This window comes from Lithobates pipiens, unplaced genomic scaffold (assembly GCF_037356315.1).
Source record: "Lithobates pipiens isolate NorthernLeopardFrog02 unplaced genomic scaffold, aLitPip1_a1.2 Scaffold_8, whole genome shotgun sequence".
NCBI classification, from domain to species: Eukaryota; Metazoa; Chordata; class Amphibia; order Anura; family Ranidae; genus Lithobates; species Lithobates pipiens.
The window spans coordinates 651,060,140-651,083,531 of NW_027507903.1; the positions used below are offsets into that span (position 1 = coordinate 651,060,140).

Genomic DNA, 23,392 nt, shown 5'->3' on the forward strand with positions numbered 1-23,392 from the left:
AATATTTCAGCTGAAAATTATTTTATTGTAAACTTGCCATAATATAAGCCACTGCTCACCTCCTTCCAAAAATACTAGTTTGATAGCTGCTATATTACCTCTTTAGATGAATTCTTTTTTTTTTTTTTTTTTCTTTTTTTTTTTCTCTAGATGAATTCTTATTCCAGGTTGAAAGCAGTAATGCCACGTACACACGACCGGACTTTTGGACAGCAAAGGTCCGACCGAACGAGTTCAATCGTGTGTGGGCTCCATCGGGCCTTTGCTTGCCAAAAATCCGGCGGACTTTAGAAATAGAACATGTTTTAATTTTTCCCACCAGAACTCTGCCGGACCGAGAAATCCGTTTGTGTGTATACTAGTCCGATGGACAAAAACCGTCGCTAGGGCAGCTATTGACTACTGGCTATAAACGTCCTTATTCTAGTCCGGTCGTACGTCATCACGTTCGAATCCGTCAGACTTCGAACGTGACACTTTGGTGTGATTGTGTGTGGCCAAGTCCGTTCATTTGGAAAATCTGTCGGAACTCCACCGAAAGTCCGTCGGAAAGACCGTCGGACCTAGTCCCTGGAAAAGTCCGGTCGTGTGTATGCGCCATAAGGGCGTGCCCAACATCACTACACAACTGAGGATGTTCTTTGCATACATTCATAGGGCTTTGATAGATCAAACAGACAGGGCCAACAGTTGCCACCAGTGTGCCATCAAATGCAGCCACTGTGCCATCAAACGCAGCCACTGTGCCCATCAATTTGTGATATTGTGCCCATCAATTGCCGCTACTGTGTCCCATCAGATGCTGCTACTGTGCCATCAATTGCCGCCACTGTGCCATTAAACACAGTCACTGTGCCCATCAAATGCTGCCACTGTGCCATCAAATGCAGCCACTGTGCCATCAAACGCAGCCACTGTGCCCATCAATTGGTGACATTGTGCCCATCAATTTCCGCTACTGTGCCCCATCAGATGCTGCCACTGTGCCATCAATTTCCACCAGTGTGCCATTAAACGCAGTCACTGTGTCCATAAAATGCTGCCACTGTGCCATCAAATGCAGCCACTGTGCCATCAATTGCTGCCATTGTCCCATTAAACGTAGCCACTGTGCCCATCAAATGCAGCCACTGTGCCATGAAATGCAGCCACTGTGCCACCAGATGCCGCCAGTGTGCCATCAAATGCAGCCACTGTGCCCATCAATTGGTGACATTGTGCCCATCAATTGCCGCTACTGTGCCCCATCAGATGCTGCCAGAGTGCCCATAAATTGCCGCTGCTTTGCCCCATCAGATACTGTTAGTGACTTTGTACCTCTAACAACCATCACTCACTTTGGGGTGCTGAATGGACTATTTTGTGGTGCATTTGCACAAGAGGATATTGATGGCTCCTGGCAGGAAATGTATTGCTTTTACACCGGCCACCATTTTGCTATGAGCTGGATGGGAGCATGCAGTGGCACAATCTGTCACTGGCTGTTTCCCTGAATCACGGCCAATGACTGATCACTGTACTGGTCTGATGGTCAGTGGTGGTTGGTGCTCAAAATTTTTTGGGGGAGGGGGCGCAAACAAATTGAAAAAAATAATCAATTGCAGCTACTGTGATGAATTAGAGTAAAGGCTGTGAGCCAGGCCTTCTCGTTCAACATCAGTGCCTGACCTCACAAACACACTTGTGGAAGAATGGCAAAACATTCCCATAGACACACTCCTAAACCTTGTGGACAGCCTTCTCAGAATAGTTGAAGCTGTTATAGCTGCAAAGGGTGGGCCGACTCAATATTGAACCCTATGGACTAAGACTAGGATGCCATAAAATGTCATGTGGGTGTAAAGGCAGGTGTCTCAATACTTTTGACAATATAGTGTTTGTTGACTGTTGTATTATGAAACTTAGTCAAATGGAAGGATACTGTAGATGTTTTTAAGATAGTTTCAAAGAAAGAACATTTTGCCTGAGTGTACTGTTCCGCAATACCCATTGAGGTGACCAGAAAAGATGGCTCAGTGATTCTGATATATCAGATTGGATTTCATTTTTAAGGGAATCAGACGCTGCACAGAGCAAAAGACCAACTGGACTTTACTAAAGATTTTTTTCTATTTTTAACCATTTTACTTTGCTGTTACATATGTCTATTTTTACAATATATTTTCTTTAAATAATTCTTGTACTTTTTAAATGTTTAAAAACCATGAAACTGAACCACCTAATGCTTTAGGTAGAGATTAAAAAACTTTGTTTTTGTGAATAGACTACATTAGTGTAAACTCTGTTACATTCCTGTCTGGATGAGGCAGCAAGTGATAGACCCAAGGTCAAAATTGCAACAGCATAAGCTTTAAAAGGGAGAGATTTCCATAAAATGCATGACGGTGGCTACAATGTGTGTTGTCAAAGTCTGCCGGGGCTTAGATTATTGTCAAGCAAGCTGTATAATTTCTTCACAGGGTGAGGCTGAGAGAAGGATTATCAAATACTTCTGGCAGTGATGTGGCCTGACAGTAGAGCTTTCACAATGGGAAGTGCCTATCTATTCAGTATTCATACCATTTCTCCCTTGCCATTAATGACCACCAGGTGGGCGTTCTTGTCCTCACAGTCTTTCTTGGAGACGCTCCATGATTTTGATTCTGAAGACACATAGTAACAGCTGAGTCCATAATGTCTCCATCCCTTACTGCATAATGGATTAAAGGCTTCTGAGGGAATAAGAAAGAGGATTATGAGGGTCATGCTGGATTGTCATGGTTATAGCCGGACAGTTCAGCCGAGAGGGTAAAATTATAATAAAAGGAAATCACAGAGAAAAGACATCACATTTCCGAGTCCAACCCTGGATTCTGATATATCTTGGAAACTCCAACAATGAGATCTTCCTGACATGATTCCAGGCTCTGTTCCTGCACACTCTGGAGTTTTATGTCTCCATCCAACCTTGTGTGCCACAGTTTTTCTTACATTGTCCATGATATATAAAAAACAGTAAAACCTTGGATTTCGAGTATAATTCATTCCAGAAACATGCTTGTAATCCAAAGCTCTTGTATATCAAAGCAAACTTCCCCATAAGAAATAATGGAAACTCAAATGATTCGTTCCACAACCATTTATTCATAAGTCCTTCAGTTTAAAGTCCATTTAAAAAGATCATAGCAATGTGACCAGGTTGTGTAACAATAAAATGTCCATCCACAAATGACAGCCTCCTCAAGGGGATTAGAAGCAAAATCCAGCAGGAGCTACAGAGTATAAAAGAGAAGAGAGGTGCCTCTAAGTGTAACAATATGGTTACATTTAAAGAAAGGTACAACATTAAGCAACTCACATGGTTGATGATTAAAACAGGCACATACAGTCAGGTCCATAAGTATTGGGACATCAACCCAATTCTAATCTTTTTGGTGCTATACACCACCACAATGGATTTGAAATGAAACAAATAAGATGTGCTTTAACTGCAGACTTTCAGCTTTAATTTAAGGGTATTTACATCCAAATCAGGTGAACAGTGTAGAAATTACAACAGTTTGTATATGTGCCTCCCACTTTTTAAGGGACCAAAAGTAATGGGACAATTGGCTGCTCAGCTGTTCCATGGCCAGGTGTGTGTTATTCCCTCATTATCCCATTTACAAGGAGCAGATAAAGGGTCCAGAGTTCATTTCAAGTGTGCTATTCATCAGCGAAGCAAGCCATCATTAGGCTGAAAAAACAAAACAAACCCATCAGAGAGATAGCAAAAACATTAGGTGTGGCCAAATCAACTGTTTGGAACATCCTTAAAAAGAAAGAACACGCCGTGAGCTCAGCAGTACCAAGAGACCCGGAAAACCATGGAAAACAACTGTGGTGGATGACCGAAGAATTCTTTCCCCAGAGAAGAAAACACCCTTCACAACAGTTGATCAGATAAAGAACACCCCCATCCGGGAGGTAGGTGTATGTGTGTCAAAGTCAAAAATCAAGAGAAGACTTCACCAGAGTGAATACAGAGGGTGCACCACAAGATGTAAACCATTGGTGAGCCTAAAAAAAGAGGAAGGCCAGATTAGAGTTTGAGACCAAGATCAACTTGTAGCAGAGTGATGGGAAGAGAAGAGTGTCATGGCGTGGGCATGTATGGCTGCCAATGGAACTGATTCTCTTGATGATGTGACTTCTGACAAAAGCAGCAGGATGAATTCTGAAGTGTTTTGGGCAATATTATCTGCTCATATTCAGCAAAATGCGTCAGGACTCATTGGACGGCGCTTCACGGTGCAGATGGACAATGACCCGAAGCGAAAGCAACCAAAGAGTTTTTTAAGAGAAAGAAGTGGAATGTTATATAATGGCCAAGTCAATCACCTGACCCGAATCTGCTTGAGCATGCATTTTACTTGCTGAAGACAAACCTGAAGGGAAAATGCCCCAAGAACAAGCAGGAACTGAAGACAGTGGCAGTAGAGGCCTGGCAGAGCATCACCAGGGTTGAAACCCAGCGTCTGATGATGTCTATGCGTTCCAGACTTCAGGCTGTAATTGACTGCAAAGGATTTGCAACCAAGTATTAAAAAAGTGAAAGTTTGATGGATGATTGGTAATCTGTCCCATTACTTTTGGTCCCTTAAAAAGTGGGAGGCACATATACAAACTGTTATAATTCCAACACCCTTCACCTGATTTGGATGTAAATGCCCTCAAATTAAAGCTAAAGTCTGCAGTTAAAGCACATCTTGTTTGTTTCATTTCAAATCCATTGTGGTGGTGTATAGAGCCAAAAAGATTAGAATTGTGTTGATGACCCAATATTTATGGACCTGACTGTATAAGTATGCAGGTATCCAGGGTAAAGCTGTCCACATAGACCATCCCCAACCCCACTGTCTCTCACCGCTGTCAGTCTGCAATCGTGGCCGGGAAGACTACCCTGCAGTAGAGCGATTGAACCGCTCGTGGAGCGCAGCATGGAAGGAACTACATCAATGGCGGTGTGGAGGATGGTCTATGTGGACAGCCTTAACAGATGTGTTTGTTTTAATCATCAACCAATATTGCTACACTTGGAGGCGCCTCTCTTCTCTTTTATACTAGGGGGAGGGACCTCCAGGTCATACATTTCTGCAAGAAATTTTCAAGTAATGGTTGAAAGTTCAGCTCATAGTATGAGGACAATGGAGTCCCAACTCTGACCCCTAGGTATTTAAATTCAGATGTCCATTTTAGGAGGGTGTCTGTTGGTGGGTGGTGATCTGCGCATTTAGTGAAAAAAGAAGTGATTTCCGCCAATTAACCTTGATGCCCTGAAGATGAGCAAAATTCATTTATTAACTGAAGTGCTGGTGGGAGGGAGGAGATGTCTTTAAGGAAGAGGAGGGTATCATCGGCATATAAGGATATTTTATCAGTTATTACAATGACTTGGATTCTCTGTACTGAAGGGGCAGATCTAATACGAGCTGCCATGGGCTCCATGGCTAGCGCAAACAGTCCAGGAGATAGTGTTAAACAGGGGCTGGACAGGGGATGAAAAATTGGGCCTTAGACACTGCTTGCTGGTGCCACAACACTGCAACCTCTCCCAGATACACTATTTGGAGTGCAGGAATGAGTCCTGCTACAAAGAATTGCATAAAAAATTGTATTACATGCCCCTGTTAAACAGGAGCTGAAAAATTGGGCCTATACACTGCAACCTCTACTATATACTCTAGTTGGAGTACAGGAATGAGCCCTGCTGCAAAGCATTGCATCGAAAATTGTAATTACACACCCCTGTTAAACAGGGGCTGAAAAATTGGGCATTAGGCTCTGGTGCTGGTGCCACAAAACTGCAACCTCTCCCATATACTGTATTTATAGTGCAGGAATGAGCCCTGCTGCAAAGCATTGCATCAAAAATTGTAATTAACCAGAAATGTTCTTCCAAGATATCAGCGGAGGAAGAAGAGGATAGTCAGTCACCATAACAGGACAGTCACTTAGCATCAACATAGGCAGTCTTGAAGGGATGTGACAGTTCCAAAAAAATAATTCGGTTACATCAGCTTCAGGTGCTTGGTAGCTGGAGGTGATCCAAGACTGATTTATCTTGATGAAGGTCAGTCGATCAACTGATTCAGTGGACAGGCTCACCCTGTGATTGATTACAAAGCCACCAGAGGCACTGAAGGTGCGTTCCCGAAAGAACGCTGGATGCAGGACAGGCCAGTAGCTCAATTGCATACTGTGCAAGCTCTGGCCGGTGATCCATCCTCAAGACCCAGTAAGCCAGAGGATTTTCGGTGGGAAAGGTGTCCAAGTCTGACCTTGCCCCTAGGTATTCCTGCACCATGTAAATCAGATGCTGGCGATGCTTGCTGGAACCGATCATACCTTGGGGCTGCGGACTAAAAAATTGTCTGAACGCATCGGTCAGACGGCCACCTTCCCCACCGCTCCTTCTGACCGATGCCTCAGCAAAACGTCCAGGACCAGGAGTTTGTAACCTCCCAGTCTCTGGGAACACATTGCACAGACCTTTCTGCAAGGCCTCCCAGAGATGTCTCATCCCCTGCTCCCTCTGCGACAGCAAGATAAGGTCCGCAACCTTACCCTTGTACCGTGGATCAAGGAGAGTGGCCAGCCAGTAATGGTCCCTCTCCTTGATCCGAAGTATACGAGGATCCTTCCGCAGGCTTTTCAGGATCAGGGAGGCCATGCAGAGTAGGTTAGCTGAGGCATTCGGTCCGGAGTCCTCTGGGTCACTAAGGACAACATGATCCGCAGCTACCTCCTCCCAGCCACGTACAAGTCCACGGGTTTCTTGGGACTGTAAATCATCCCTGCACGACTGCTGCTGCTGATGCTGAGTGCCAGGCTCCACCTCCATGCTGACACAATCATCCCCCTCCTCCTTCTCCTCGTCCTCTTCCTGTGTGATGGGTTGTAAAGCAGGAACACTGTCTGGATAAAGGGGGCCTTGAGAGGCAAGGAAGTCCTCCATTCCTGCCTCTGTTCTGTCTCAAGTGCCCTGTCCATTATTCCATGCAGCGTATGCTCCAACAGGTGGACAAGAGGTACAGTGTCACTGATGCATGCACTGTCACTGCTCACCATCCTTGTGGCCTCCTGTCACGATCGTTCCACCACCTCGATCGTACATAGGAGACTTACCCGCAGGTTTCCTGTACAGAAGGATCGTCGGTGCCATCGGACGCGGGTTGGCGCACACGAACGCACGCGAGTGCATGTTGTCCCTAACAGGCGCACGCGGGTACGCGTTGATACGAGCGAGCGCACGCGGGTGCGCGATAACCCGATCGGGCGTACGCGGGTACGCGGGGTCACGAACGGGTGCACGGTCACCCGCGGGGGTACGCAAACGTACCGTGCGACCGTTCCTGGCGCCCAACAGGCTATTTAAGGGATCAGCCTCTGCTCCACGGTGCTGTCTTGTCTACAGCGTTCCTGTGACTTCTGCTACCAGTTCCTGTGTGTTCCTGATACTGTACCCGGCCTGTTCCTTGACCTTGTCTGTTTGCTGCCTGCCTCCGACCCCTTGCCTGATTGACCACGCTTCTGCCTTCTGCTCTGTACTTCTGCTGTCTGATAGTTACCGACCCGGCTCTCCTCTGACCACGCGCCTGCCTGTCCTCCCGAGTTCCAGCACCAACTACCCCTGTGGTTCCTGCTTGACTACCTGTGCCAGCTGTTCCTGCAGTTCCTGTCCGGCTTCCAGCGCTAGTTGCACCTATCGTTCCAGTCAGCTACCTGTTCCGGCTGTGCCTGCCACCTGCTATCCGGCCTGGCACTTGTGTCCTCCGGACTCCTGAATCCCTGTCTCCACCTCCAGGGGCTCTTGAGCCGGAGGCTTACGAGGCGCCGCTCCCTGCACGTTTGGGCTCTCCGACCAGGTACGTGACACCTCCTCAAATGGTGACAGGACAGTGCATGTATCCCTGATCATGCCCCACTGGCGTGGTGAGAAAAAAACAAGCTCCCCTGACCCTGTCCCGGTGCCGTAGTCGCACAGGTACTCATTGATGGCTCTCTGCTGCGTGTGCAGCCGCTGCAGCATGGCCAACGTTGAGTTCCCCCTGGTGGGCATGTCACATATAAGGCGGTTCTTGGGCAGGTTCAACTCCTTTTGGAGCTCAGCCAGCCAAGCACAGGCATTAAATGATCTGCGGAAATGCACACAGACATTCCTGGCCTGCTTCAGGACATCCTGTAAGCCCGGGTACCTGCCCAAGAACCACTGCACCACCAGGTTAAGGACGTGAGCCACACAAGGCACATGGGACAATTGTCCCTGTCGGAAGCGGAAAGGAGGTTGGTGCCATTGGCGCAAACCACCAATCCTGGCTTAAGCTGGCGTGGCGTCAACCACCTCTCGGCCTGCCCCTGCAGATATGACAAAATATCTGCCCCAGTGTGGCTCCTTTCCCCCAAACAAACCAGCGCAAGCACGGCATGGCATAGTTTTGCCTGCGTACTTGCATAGCCCCTTGAACGCCTATGGAGCACCACTGGTTCCAAGGACAGAGCACTGGAAGAGGCATTGGAGGAAGAAGAAGAGGGGTGGAGGAGAGAGGTGTGTCACAACCAGTAGAAGCATTTTGGAGGTGTGGTGGTGGAAAAACCTCCAACACTACTGCACCTTGTCCTGCATCCTTCCCAGCTGCCAGAAGAGTGACCCAATGGGCCGTGAAAGACAGGTAACATCCCTGTCCATGCCTGCTGGGCCATGAGTCAGCGGTAATATGCACCTTACGGCTGACCGCCCTGTCCAGCGAGGCAAGAACATTGCCTTCCACATGCGGGCAGAGAGCCGGAATCGCCTTCTGTGAGAAAAAGTGGCGTTTGGGGACCTGCCACTGAGGAACCGCACATTGTACAAACGCACGGAAGGGGGCCGTGTCTACCAACTGAAAAGGCAGCAGTTGAAGTGCTAGCAATTTAGCTAAGCTAGCATTCAACCGCTGGGCATGTGGATGGCTGGGAGTGAACTTCTTTCGCCGGTCCAGCAGCTGGGGCAGGGAAATTTGCCTGCTACAATCGGACGTGGGTGTACTGCTAGCAGAGTGCCCGCAAGCACTTGTCTGTGACACAGCTAATTCTATACCTTCATTCCTCTCAGCACAGGTTTCAGAGAGGACTGAAGGTCTAGTGGGGTTGGAGATCCCAGCTGATGAGGAGCAAGGAGAGGTCCGTTTTGTTCTTTGGTGTGGGTCTTTGAGGTAAGCTTGCCAACGAGCTGCATGGCAGGTCAACATATGTCTGGTCAAGCATGTGGTGCCCAAGCGGCTGATGTTTTGGCCATGCAAGATACGCTTGAGACATATGTTGCAAATAGCAGTGGTGCGATCTGATGCACTCGTCTCAAAAAAGGCCCACACCAAAGAACTTTTAGAATAACGCGTAGATGGGTAGATACGGGTGTATTCTGCGGTGCAGGCACACAGACAACACCCAGTCTCCCACTAACTCCTGCAGATGGCAGATGGCTCAATTAGAGAACAGCAACAATGGGTAGATACAGGTGTATTCTGCGGTGCAGGCACACAGACAACACCCAGTCACCCATTAACTCCTGCAGATAGCAGATGGCTCAATTAGAGAACAGCAACAAAGGGTAGAGGTGTATTCTGCGGTGCAGGCACACAGACAACACCCAGTCTCCTACTAACTCCTGCAGATGGCAGATGGCTCAATTAGAGAACAGCTTCAATGGGTAGATACAGGTGTATTCTGCGGTGCAGGCACACAGACAACACCCAGTCACCCATTAACTCCTGCAGATGGCAGATGGCTCAATTAGAGAACAGCAACAAAGGGTAGATACAGGTGTATTCTGCGGTGCAGGCACACAGACAATACCCAGTCACCCACTAACTTCTGCAGATGGCATATGGCTCAATTAGAGAACACTCAGAACAGCAATGAAGGGTAGATACAGATGTATTGTGCGGTGAAGGCACACAGACAACATCCCCTAACTCCTGCAGGCGCCGGAACACTACACAAGGCCACGGCTGTGCTGGCAGTCTTATATAGTGTGGGGCGTGTACTACACAGCCTGAGCTATAATTGGCCACAGGCGTCCTGCCTATGGCCAATCATGGCTCTCCTCGCTGCTGGCACTGTGATTGGCCAAGCATGCGGGGTCACATTGCATGCTTGGCCAATCATGAGCCAGCAATGCACTGCGGTGGCGCAGTGCATTGTGGGCCGTGAGCGCCATGCGAATTTGGCATGAACGGCCCACAGAGTTCTGGCTTCGCCGAACAGGCGAACAGCCGGTGTTCGAGTCAAACATGAGTCCCCCGAACTCTATGAGCACAGTGTTGGGTACATGCTGCAGGAGGATGCCCAGCGTTTTGAAGGCTCTGATGATGATACCCAGGTAGAAGAAGGCAGTAGCGTGAGCGCAGAGAGAGGGGATGCTCAAGAAGGACAGCAATCTAGCAGTCATGTTCCACAAGCTGCAGCATACTGCCAGGTTTTCTCCAGTGATGAAGAGGGAGGGGATGATGAGGAAACTGAGTCCACGTGGGTGCCTGATAGGAGAGAGGAGGAGGAGGACGAGGAGGAGGAGGCACATCTCCAACGAGGGGGACAGCTTAAGGGCACCACACCGACTGAATCACACCGCAGAGCTACGCCTGTGCAGGGCGCTGCCTCTGCACGTTATTCCAAAAGTTCTTTGGTGTGGGCCTTTTTTGAGACGAGTGCATCAGATCGCACCGCTGCTATTTGCAACATATGTCTCAAGCGTATCTCGCGTGGCCAAAACATCAGCCGCTTGGGCACCACATGGTTGGCCAGACATATGTTGACCTGCCATGCAGCTCGTTGGCAAGAGTACCTTAAAGACCCACACCAAAGAACAAAGTGGACCTCTTCTTGCTCCTCATCAGCTGGGATCTCCAACCCCACTATACCTTCAGTCCTCTCTGAAACCAGCACTGAGAGGAATGAAGGTGTAGAATTAGGTGTGTCACAGCCAAGTACTTGCGGACACTCTGCTAGCAGTACACCGATGTCTGATTGTAGCAGGCAAATTTCCCTGCCCCAGCTGCTGGACCGGCGAAAGAAGTTCACTACCAGCCATCCACATGCCCAGTCGTTGAATGCTAGCTTGGCTAAATTACTAGCACTTCAGCTGCTGCCTTTTCAGTTGGTAGACTCAGCCCCATTTCGTGAGTTTGTGCAATGTGCGGTTCCTCAGTGGCAGGTCCCCAAATGCCACTTTTTCTCACGAAAGGCGATCCGGCTCTCTACCGGCATGTGGAAGGCAATGTCCATGTCTTACTGGACAGGGCGGTCAGTGGTAAGGTACATATTACCACTGATTCATGGTCCAGCAGGCATGGACAGGGATGTTACCTATCTTTCAAGGCCCATTGGGTCACTCTTCTGGCAGCTGGGAAGGATGCAGAACAAGGTGCAGTAGTGTTGGAGGTTTTTCCGCCACCATGCCTCCAAAATGCTACTACTGGTTGTGACACACCTCTCTCCTCCAATCCCCTCCTTCTCTTCTTCCTCCATGGCCTCTTCCTGTGCTTTGTTCTCAGAACCAGTGGTGCTCCGTAGGCATTCAAGGGGCTACGCAATTATGCAGGCAAAAAGATGCCATGCCGTGCTTGCGCTGGTTTGTTTGGGGGACAGGAGCCACACTGGGGCAGATATTTTGTCAGCTCTGCAGGGGCAGGCCGAGAGGTGGTTGATGCCACACCAGCTTAAGGCAGGAATGGTGGTTTGTGACAATGGCACCAACCTCCTCTCCGCCCTCCGGCAGGGACAACTGACCCATGTGCCCTGTGGGGCTCACGTCCTTAACATGGTGGTGCAGCGGTTCTTGGGCAGGTACCCAGGCTTACAGGATGTCCTGAGGCAGGCCAGGAAAGTCTGTGTGCATTTCTGCCAGTCATATAATGCCAGTGCTCGCCTGGCTGAGCTCCAAAAGGAGTTGAACCTGCCAAAAACCGTCTTATATGTGACATGCCCACCAGGGGGAACTCAACGTTGGCCATGCTGCAGTGGCTGCACATGCAGAGGGCCATCAATGAGTACCTGTGCAACTATGGCACCATGACAGAGTCATGGGAGCCGTTTTTTTTTTCATCACGCCAGTGGGGCATTATCAGGGATGCATGCACTGTCATGTCACCATTTGAGGAGGCCACGAGGATGGTGAGCAGTGACAGTGCATACATCAGTGACACTGTACCTCTTGTCCACCTGTTGGAGTACACGCTGCATGGAATAATGGAAGGGCACTTGAGGCAGAACAGAGGCTGGAAGAGGAGGACTTCCTTGCCTCTCAAGGCCCCCTTTATCCAGACAGTGTTCATGCTGTCCCACCCATCACACAGGAAGAAGATGAGGAGGAGGAGAAGGAGGAGGATTGTGTCAGCATGGAGGTGGAGCCTGGCACTCAGCATCAACAGCAGCAGCCTTTTAGGCATGATTTACAGTCCCAAGCAACCCGTGGACTTGTACGTGGCTGGGAGGAGGTGGCTGCGGGTCATGTCGTCCAGAGAGACACAGAGGACTCCGGACGGAATGCATCAATTATTTTGGTCGTTGCCAAGGAGAAAAACAGGGCAGCAAAGAAAATAAGGGGGGGGATCAGCCCCAGGGAAGGGTCAAGGGACATCATCTTCCGTCACCCCCATCACCCGCAAGGGTGCGCATGCAATGGTACTCAGAGATGATCTGGGTCGAGAGGCCCTACTCTGGCCAATGTATAAGAAAGGCACGTCCTTAAGGCCACTTATGGGTTTGGCATTTGTGAGCTGAATTCCTTGCCCTATGGCTAGTAGTGGCTGAGTACATGCTGTCATCATCGGAAGGGGGGCCCGTTACCAGGATAGAGAGGAAGACAGGGGGGAGGAGGGGAGAAGCAGGATAGGTATCTGGAGCCAACTTTCCAGCAGCAGGGCCTCGAAGGGCGCTCCAAGACTCAGCTTCCCGGTCATCGGGGTTCATAAGTGGGGGATAGTAGCACTTGGAAGGCCAGTGGAACCCAGTCAAAAGGACCCAGGCCGATGAGTAGAGAAAGGAACATCAAGGAAAAACATTAGACGGCAACGGCCCCCTCAATCGGGCGATTAATTAGGACACTTATCTGGGCGGGAGTGTGTCAATCCATCCGGAAGCCTGCTCTGGGAATGTGAAGAACCAAACTGACTCTCCATCCTCCACCCTCAGCCTGGCTGGGAAAAGCATGCTGTACTTGATATGGTGAGAGCGAAATCTCACTCTCACAGCATCAAAGGATTTACGCTGCTTCTGGGTTTCCAGCTAATAATCCAGGAAGATTAGGAGCTTGGTGTTTTCGAAGCGGAGTTCACCTTGGGCCCTAGCTTCTCTCATCACAATATCTCTATCCCAAAAATGGTGAAGTTTGAAGATGAAGGTTTGGGGTGGCGCTCCCTGGGGTCCCCTAGTGGTGGTTATGCAATGAGCCCTCTCCACATTAAAAAATTGAGAAAAGCGTGCTGAAGAGAGTAGCTGTTGCAGTAGTCTTTCAGTGAAGGCTGTAGGATTTGTGCCCCCCTCCCCCCAGGTAGTCCCAGAATACACAAATTATTTCTCCTATTGCGATTCTCTGAATCTTCTGCATGGGATTCAAGCGTCTTTACTCTGGCTTTAAATGCGTGGATGTCTGCCCCATGGTCACGCGCTTTAACCTCCGCCTGAGAGACCCTTTGTTCCACCTCAGTCATTCTGCCACAAAATGCATCAAAGTCTTTTCTAATAAATTCCACATTGGCTTGAATATGATCTACCTTACCAGTCAGGGTGGTTATGGCCTGCAGGACTGCCTTGAAAATGGCCACCATGGCAGGCAGCTTGTCGGGGTCTTCTGCCTTGTTCTCCATCCGGGCAGGAGTCTTAGGCTGCAGTGTCAGGCCTCGCAGCCTTTTTCTGGGATCTGGGCTGATTCTTTCTCCTTTACATACCCTGGAGAGGGTATTAGGAGCGGAGGGGGACAGGGAGAACCCACTAAAGCCTTTTTTGTGGCGTCCGAGCAGGTACCACACCGGCTCTGTGAGACTGCAGGTAGGATTCCTAGGCGAGTCCCCGGCTGCGGCCTAGTCCCCGATGTGTGGTTCTGCCACTCTTTCCCAGATTTTTTTCCAGCCAATTCTCCCCCCAAGTACTCCGGATTGATCCCCCTGCTAGAAGAGATGCAAGAGGATCTTTTTATGGGGTCTGCACTTTTTTCTTTCAGGCGTCTGCGCCTGGTACTATTAGGTTGCGGCAGGCACTTCAGGCTTCGGCCTAGTCCGTGGAGCCGTTCCGGCCACTCTCCCCAGGGTTTCAGCTGCCTATTTCTCCCCCAGACACTGCAGAATGGGCCCCCCTGTTAGAAGAGATGCAGGGGGTCTGTAATAGGGGTCTGCACCCAATAATTTAGGATTTAACAAACCGGCCCTGGGGAGCTCAGACAGACATGTCTGTTCCTATTGCCATCCTGGACACGCCCCTGTCTGCAGTTAGCTTTAGTTGCACACTGTGCATAGGATACAGTACACTGACTGAAAATACTGCAGCTGCCTGCCTGTAAGTACAGTATATTAGGAAGAGAATAACAGGAACGGATCTAGCTAAACTGAATTCAGTGTGTGTATATATATATATATATATATATATATATATATATATATATATATATATAGTGCCTTGCGAAAGTATTCGGCCCACTTGAAATTTTCAACCATTTGCCACATTTCAGGCTTCAAACATAAAGATATAAAATTTAAATTTTTTGTGAAGAATCATCAACAAGTGGGACACAATTGTGAAGTGGAACGAAATCTATTGGATAATTTAAACTTTTTTAGCAAATAAAAAACTGAAAAGTGGTGCATGCAAATTTATTCGACCCCTTTACTTTCAGTGCAGCAAACTCACTCCAGAAGTTCAGCGAGGATCTCTGAATGATCCAATGTTGTCCTAAATGACTGATGGTGATAAATAGAATCCACCTGTGTGTAATCAAGTCTCTGTATAAATGCACCTGCTCTGTGATAGTCTCAGGGTTCTGTTCAAAGCGCAGAGAGAATCATGAAGACCAAGGAACACACCAGGCAGGTCCGTAATACTGTTGTGGAGAAGTTTAAAGCCGGATTTGGATACAAAAACATTTCCCAAGCTTTAAACATCCCAAGGAGCACTGTGTAAGCGATCATTTTGAAATGGAAGGAGTATCAGACCACTGCAAATCTACCAAGACCTGGCCGTCCCTCTAAACTTTCAGCTCAGACAAGGAGAAGACTGATCAGAGATGCAGCCAAGAGGCCCATGATCACTCTGGATGAACTGCAGAGAACTACAGCTGAGGTGGGAGAGTCTGTCCATAGGACAACAATCAGTCGTACACTGCACAAATCTGGCCTTTATGGATGAGTGGCAAGAAGAAAGCCATTTCTCAAAGATATCCATAAAAAGTCTCGTCTAAAGTTTGCCACAAGCCACCTGGGAGACACACCAAACATGTGGAAGAAGGTGCTCTGGTCAGATGAAACAAAAATATTTATATATATATACACAACACAGCTCATCACCCTCAACACACCATCCCCACTGTCAAACATGGTGGTGGCAGCATCATGGTTTGCGCCTGCTTTTCATCAGCAGGGACAGGGAAGATGGTTAAAATTGAGGGGAAGATGGATGCAGCCAAATACAGGACCATTCTGGATGAAAACCTGTTGGAGTCTGCAAAAGACCAGAAACTGGGACGGAGATTTATCTTCCAACAAGACAATGATCCCAAACAAACAGCAAAATCTACAAAGGAATGGTTCACAAATAAACGTATTCAGGTGTTATAATGGCCAAGTCAAAGTCCAGACCTGAATCCAATCGAGAATCTGTGGAAAGAGCTGAAAACTGCTGTTCACAAACGCTTTCCATCCAACCTCACTGAGCTCGAGCTGTTTTGCAAGGAAGAATGGGCAAGAATTTCAGTCTCTCGATGTGCAAAACTGATAGAGACATACCCCAAGCGACTTGCAGCTGTAATCGCAGCAAAAGGTGGCTCTACAAAGTATTAACGCAAGGGGGCCGAATAGTTTTGCACGCCCCACTTTTTATTTTTTTATTAGTTAAAAAAGTTTCAAAAACCCAATAGATTTCGTTCCACTTCACAATTGTGTCCCACTTGTTGGTGATTGTTCACGAAAAATAAAAATGTTATATCTTTATGTTTGAAGCCTGAAATGTGGCAAAAGGTTGAAAAGTTAAGGGGGCCGAATACTTTCGCAAGGCCCTATATATATATATATATATATATATATATATATACACACACAACGCCTGGGATGCATATATATATATATATATATATATATACTAAATACAATGACTGCAGCTAACTGACTCGCCTGCCTGCTCTATCTAACTCAAATGAAATGACACTGTCTCTCTCTCTCTATCTCTCAGCACACCGGAACACAATACACAAGGCCGACTTCTAGGTGGCCTTATATAGTGTGGGGCATGTATTAAATCCCCTGAGGCATCATTGGCCAAAGCCACCCTGCCTTTGGCCAATTATGGCTCTCCATTCTTACCATTCTGTGATTGGCCAAAGCATGCGGGTCATAGTGCATGCTTGGCCAGTCATCAGCCAGCAATGCACGGCGATGCCGCAGTGAGTTATGGGCCGTGATGCGCCACTCGAATTTGGTGGGAATGGCCCATAATGTTCGGAATTAGAAAGAACTTACGTTCGACTCGAACTTGAAGTTCATCCCTATCCAAAACCCTGAGACAGCTGCTGGTTGCCGTAGGCATCTTGAATGTGATGTCAGCAGTCCCAGCAGACTCAGAGCTGTCACTCGAGTGGCACTCTATATTATTCTCCTTTGCTCCCCCCAGCAGCTATATAAAAGGTTATAAGGGGGGTGAGGGGAGGAGCAATGGAGCTGTGCCAACACAGACAGTATATAGACACTCCCAGGTGAGGAGAGGGCTATTATGTGCAAAAAATTAGGTGGCTGCGCTAGTGAAATGGCTAGTCAATTTTTCTAGTAGGTTCAAAGGCACATTTTGAGTAAATAAATAAAAAGAATTGTGGAAAAGAAAGACACTGCAAAAAAAATATATAAAATGCTTGTCTTTTTGTGTGTTTTTACCTGATTTTTTTTTAATTGGTAACAGGGTCTCTTTAAAACCCCAGGAATGTAACTGGAACTCTCACTTAGAGGAGGCTCAGCTTCCCTTTACACTGGAGTTACATCATTGGGATGTAATTGTTTCCACATATTATTTTGAGGTGGCTATTTTAGGGAATGTTTTCTGGTCTCTTCCTGGGATGTAAAATGTACAATTATAACTATGATATAAATTATTGGTGCTTTTATCTTTCTCTGTAACTACAAAGGTGCTGCCTTCAGAAGATGTATCATTGACCCTTGAAAAGGTAATGGATTAAATAATTTAGGATAAACTTACTTTTCATTTTGTGGACCTCGTCTACCACTTTCCCCAAAAACTCCATAATCTTCTGACTGTCGCTGGAGTAATAAGCTGAAATACACAGAATGTCAGGTTAGAGTTGGCTTCCTTTATACCTGAGGTCACCAAACTACAACCCATTGCAATATTTTATATGGCCTGCAGCGAGGGTTAGTGGTCCCTTCATTTATTCCCAACATCCACCCTTTCTGGTCCCTAGCTCAGGTTCCCTCAGCTGCACTGTCAGTGTACCATATTTGGTTGCTAGGGCTGCTGGTGTCTTAGCATCCAATCAAAATGCTTGCCCCAGCATTTACAGGTGGACCATGTTTCTTCCAACGAGACATGCACTGCTTGCTGCTACAGCCATACACTTTGGCTATCCAGGCTCTCAGCAACTCTGTAAGTAAGAGTACACTCTGATGTAAGGGAGAGCCCTGATGAAAGAGGGGACTCTGATATAGGCGAGACTCTGGAACTTGGATGTACCACATTCCTGAACCCTGGATTGTGTATGTACCGCACTCCTGAACCCTTGACTGTGTCTGTACCATGTTCCTGAACCCTTGATTGTGTCCGTACCACACTCCTGAAACCTTGATTGTGTCCGTACTACGCTCCTGTACCCTTGTGTCTGAACCACACTCCAGAACCCTTGATTGTATATGTACCATACTCCAGAACCCTTGATTGTGTCCGTATCGCCCTCCTGAACCCTTGATTATGTCCATACCGCACTCCTGAGCTCTTGATTATGTCTGTACTGCACTCCTGTACTCTCCATTGCGTACATACCACACACCTGAGCTCTGCACTGTGTATGTAACACACTCCTGATCTCTGCACTGTGTGCATTGTGCACTCCTGGTCTTCATGCTCTGTACATAGCACACTCCTTGTCTTTGTGCTCTGTACATAGCGCACTCCTGATCTCTGCACTGTGTACGTAGTGTACCCCTGTTCTCTGCACTGTGTACGTAGAGTACTCCTGATCTCTGCACTGTGTACGTAGCATACTCCTGATCTCTGCACTGTGTACGTAGCGCACTCCTGATCTCTGCACTGTGTACGTAGCACACTCCTGATCTCTGCACTGCGTACGTAGCGCACTCCTGATCTATGCACTGCGTACGTAGCGCACTCCTGATCTCTGCACTGCGTACGTACGCGTACATAGCACACTCCTGAACCTTGAATTGTGTGTGTAGCGCACACCTGGTATTTATCAATGGTGCTTTAAGACCCTGCAAATATTAGTACAATATGACCAGCTCCACCATTTGATGCAGCATTCTCTCCCCCTTAGTGGGGGAGAGAGGTGGTCAATTGTGCAAATGAAGTGCAGTGTAATGTCGGGGGCTAATTATTGTGTAATTTTGGGGGCTAATTGTTGTGCAGTGTTAAGGGTTTATTGTTGTGCAATGCTGGTGGGTGTTAATTACTGTGCCATGCTGAGGGTTAAGTATTGAACCATGCCCAGGTTAATTACTGTGCTGTGCTAGGGGTTAATAACTGTGTACTACTGTGGGTTTATTATTGTGGTGCACTGCGAGTTACTTATTTTGCTTTGCTGGGGGCTACTATTCCACTTGACACTAGGGATGAGCCGAACATACCCCGGTTCGGTTCACACCAGAACCTGCGAACAGACCTAAATTTCATGTGAACTTTAGAACCCTATTAAAGTCTATGGGACTCGAACGTTCAAAATCAAAAGTGCTAATTTTAAAGGCTAATATGCAAGTTATTGTCCTAAAAAGGATTTGGGACCCGGGTCCTGCCACAGGGGACATGTATCAATGCAAAAAAAAGTTTTAAATATGGCTGTTTTTTCTAGAGCAGTGATTTTAATAATGCTTAAAGTGAAACAATAAAAGTGTAATATTCATTTAAATTTCGTACCTGGGGGGTGTCTATAGTATGCCTGTAAAAGGGCGCATGTTTCCCGTGTTTAGAACTGTCCCTGCACAGTGTCATTTCTGCTGGAAAAAAAGTCATTTAAAAGCACTTGCGGCTATAATGAATTGTCGGCTCCCCGTAATACAGATAACAGTCATTGAAGGGTCACACAAATATATAGTATAATTAATTCCCAAGAAAATTGCAGCAAAAATATACTATATTGACAGCGCTAAACCAATAAAGTGAGACTGTCAGAAAGTGAATAAAAATCAAAAGAGTTCATAAATTCAAACGGTGTGCTGAATCTTGAGTTGTGGAAAGAGAGCTTCAACTTAATGTTCATAAGAAAGAGAAGAAGTCCATCTCCAAGCCATTCACCAAACTGCCAGTGTGAAAGAACTCGCATGCACAGTGACGCTCCCAATGGTAATACACACTTTAACAACGGGACCCCCAGATCCCGGCCCCACCCCTGTTTGAATTGGTAACGAGTACATTGTACCCCTACCATTTCACAAAGAAAGTGTAAAAAAAAAAAAAAAAAACACACAGACACCATTGGGATAAGTCCTTTATTAAAAATTAAAAAAATATCCCAGCTGTGGTAATCCACTCTTGGAATCCAGCGATGGATGATCTCTCCCGATGATGTCCAGTGCAGTGCATCCTCTCTCCACCGTAGACACCACGGAAATCCCGGCAGCATGACAGGTTTTAGCTGAGGTGGATGGGGCCATCCGCCACCTGAACCCGCCCCCCTCTGAAACAAGGGGAAACGCGGGCTTCCCCAGTGATGTGCGGGTGACCCCGCCCCCTCTGATTAACGCAGGTTTCCGCTACATCAGAGGGGGGCGGGGTCACCCAAACATCACTGGGGTAGCCAGGGTTTCCCCTTATGTCAGAGGGGGGCGGGATCAGGTGACAGGTGGCTCCGTCCTCCTTAGCTAAGACCTGTCAGGCTGCCGGGATTCCCTCTGTGTCTGGTGGAGACAGGATGCGCTGCGCTGGACGTCTTCAGTAGAGATCATCCATCGCTGGACCCCGGAGAGATGATCACCCATCACAGGATACCAAGAGTGGATTACCACCGCTGGAATCTTTTTTTTTTTTTTTAATAAAGGACTCATCCCAATGGTGTCTGTGTGTTTTTTTTTACAATTTTTTACACTTTCTTTGTGAAATGGTAGGGGTACAATGTACCTTTTCAAACAAGGGGGGCCGGGATCTGGGGGTCCCCTTGTTAAAGGGGGCTTCCAGATTCCGATAAGCCCCCCACCCACAGACCCCCACAACCACCTGCCAGGGTTGTGGGGATGAGGCCATTGTCCCCATTAACATGGGGACATGGTGCTTTGAGGGGTCACAGACCCCCAAAGCATCCTCCCAATGTTGAGGGCGTGTGGCCTGGTACGGTTCGGGGGGGGGGGCTCTCTCATACCCCCTCTTTTCCTGTGGCCTGCCAGGTTGCATGCTCGGATAAAGGGTCTGGTATGGATTTTTGGAGGGAACCCCATGCCATTTGTTTTAATTTGACGTGGAGTTCCCCTTAAAATCCATACCAGACCTGAAGGGTCTGGTATGGATATTTGGGGGGGAACCCCACATCATTTTTTTTATTTGACACAGGGTTCCCCTTAATATCCATACCAGACCTGAAGGGCCTGGTAATTGAATTTGGGGGGAAACCCACGCATTTTTTTTTTTTTTAATCAATGACTTTCAATGACTGTTCTCTGTATTACAGGGAACCGACAATTCATTATAGCCGAGAGTGATTTTAAATGTCTTTTTTTCCTGCAGAAATTACACTTTGTGCAGGGACAGTTCTAAGCATGGGAAACATGCGCCCCTTTACAGGCATACTATAGACACCCCCCAGGTACGAAATTTAAAGGAATATTACACTTTTATTGTTTCACTTTAAGCATTATTAAAATCACTGCTCCTGAAAAAGCAGCCATTTTAAAACTTTTTTTTTGCATTGATACATGTCCCCTGGGGCAGGACCCGGGTCCCTAAACACTTATTATGACAATAACTTGCATATACGCCTTTAAAATTAGCACTTTAGATTTCTCCCACAGACTTTTACAGGGTTTTTTTTTCGCGGCTTTTCGAATTTGCCACGAACACCCCAAATGGTTCGCTGTTCGGCGAACGGGCAAACAGGCAATGTTCGAGTCGAACATGAGTTCGACACGAACTCGAAGCTCATCCCTACTTGACACACACTGTGGGTTTTCATTTATGGCTCCAGCTGGGGTTATTTTAATTCCACAAGGACTTCAGTTTACCCCCAGGTCTTATTTGGTCTATACGTAGGGAGACAAGTGTAAAGCCCCGTACACACGAGAGGACTTATGTCTGACAGACTTCCGAAGGAGTTCTGCCGGAGTTCTGCCGGAGTTCCGACAGAGTTCTGACGGACTTTTCGGCTGAACGGACTTGGCCACACACAATCACACTAAACTCCGACGGATTCGAACGTGATGACGTACGACTGGATTCGAATAAGGAAGTTCATAGCCAGTAGCCAATAGCTGCCCTAGCGTCGGTTTTAGTCCGTCGGAATAGCATACACACGAGCAAATTATTCGAAGGGACCGGGTCCGGCGGAGTTCCGTCTGAAAAATTTTAAGCATGTTCAATATTCTAAAGTCCTTCAGACTGTGGCGAGTCAAAAGTCCGTTGCAGCCCACACACGATCGAATATTCTGACGGAATCAGTCCGTCGGACTTTGGATGTTGAAAAGTCCGCTCGTGTGTACGGGGCTTTACACTGCAAGCCACAGACCATGAAGAAACAGCCTCATGCTGGCCACGCCCATTTGCTTCACTCGCCGCATTAGCACCTCCGCTCATATCTGAAGCACCACCATAGCATCCCCCCAAAAAAAATTGTCTGCAGCTGCCACTGGCTTACCGAAAAACCAAATTTACCAAAAAGATGTGCTTTAGTGCATGCATCCCAGGGCGGTGCTCAGCCCCCCATGCCATTTTCTTCCCTTGCCTATTAGCCTCAAAAATAGCCAGATTTTTAACATTCAGCTCTCCTTCATTTCAATGGGGTTAAGATTCAGAAGGTTCATGTTTTGATGGACCCTGCTCGAACGGAACCCAGAGGTGTTTGGGTTATCACTAACATGGACAAGTCTAGTTGAAGAATATGCCACTATGTATCAAGGAGAATTCCCAATACATTGAAGCAATGACCAGGCCTCCCAATCATCTGCATGCTTCAGAAAAACTCCTCCATTCTTTGTTTTCCATGAATAAGGACTGGATACAGAATGCGATTAGAATATTTAGAGAACAGCTATGAAGACCTCTCTAATATACATTGAGCAGCACATAATTACCAATGACTTCATCTGTGAAACGATGCTTCGTTTTGGAACCTGGAAAGGGAGGGAAACCAATATTAATTAGTATCATCAGGTCTATTGTTATTCATTATACACCCCTCTGTACTCTACATACATTCATTCAAGACAAAACCACTACCATGAATTGAGGTCAGGTGATTTCTGCTAAAATCCTAGGGATTTAGTCCCATAGTGGGACTCTAGCCAAGTCCCAACCACCCTATAGCAGATCATCTGCATGCTTCAGAAAACTCCTTCATTCTTTGTTGTCCATGAATACGGACTGGATACAGAAGTCGATTCGAATATTTAGAGAACAGCTATGAAAACCTCTCTAATATACATGAGCAGCACATAATCACCAATGATTTCACCTGGGAAACGATCCTTCATGTTGGAACCTGGAAAGAGAGGGAAACCAATATCAATTAGTATCATCAGGTCTATCGTTATTCATTATACACCCCTCTGTACTCTACATACATTCATTCAAGACAAAACCACTACCATGCATTGAGGTCAGGTGATTTCTGCTAAAATCCTAGGGATTTAGTCCCATAGTGGGACTCTAGCCAAGTCCCAACTACCCTATAGCAGATCATCTGCATGCTGCAGAAAAACTCCTCCATTCTTTTCTGTCCATGAATACAGAAGTCGATTCGAATATTTAGAGAACA

The 23,392-nt window shown here is 47.2% G+C and overlaps 1 protein-coding gene across 5 annotated transcripts in view; it reads right to left on the reverse strand.

Moving 5' to 3' along the window:
• LOC143961708 (C-type lectin domain family 10 member A-like) overlaps positions 1 to 23,392 on the reverse strand; it is a 93,376-nt gene that overhangs the window by 15,139 nt on the left and 54,845 nt on the right. For 2 of the 5 annotated variants that reach the window (XM_077471036.1, XM_077471033.1), the window contains 4 exons: positions 23,078 to 23,116; positions 22,710 to 22,748; positions 17,446 to 17,520; positions 2,560 to 2,711 (listed from right to left, as the gene is read on the reverse strand). In XM_077471036.1, the coding sequence (XP_077327162.1) occupies positions 2,560 to 2,711; positions 17,446 to 17,520; positions 22,710 to 22,748; positions 23,078 to 23,116 (305 nt within the window). The remainder of the gene's footprint in view (positions 1 to 2,559; positions 2,712 to 17,445; positions 17,521 to 22,709; positions 22,749 to 23,077; positions 23,117 to 23,392) is intronic. The other 3 variants (XM_077471034.1, XM_077471037.1, XM_077471035.1) reach the window with 3 other exon arrangements.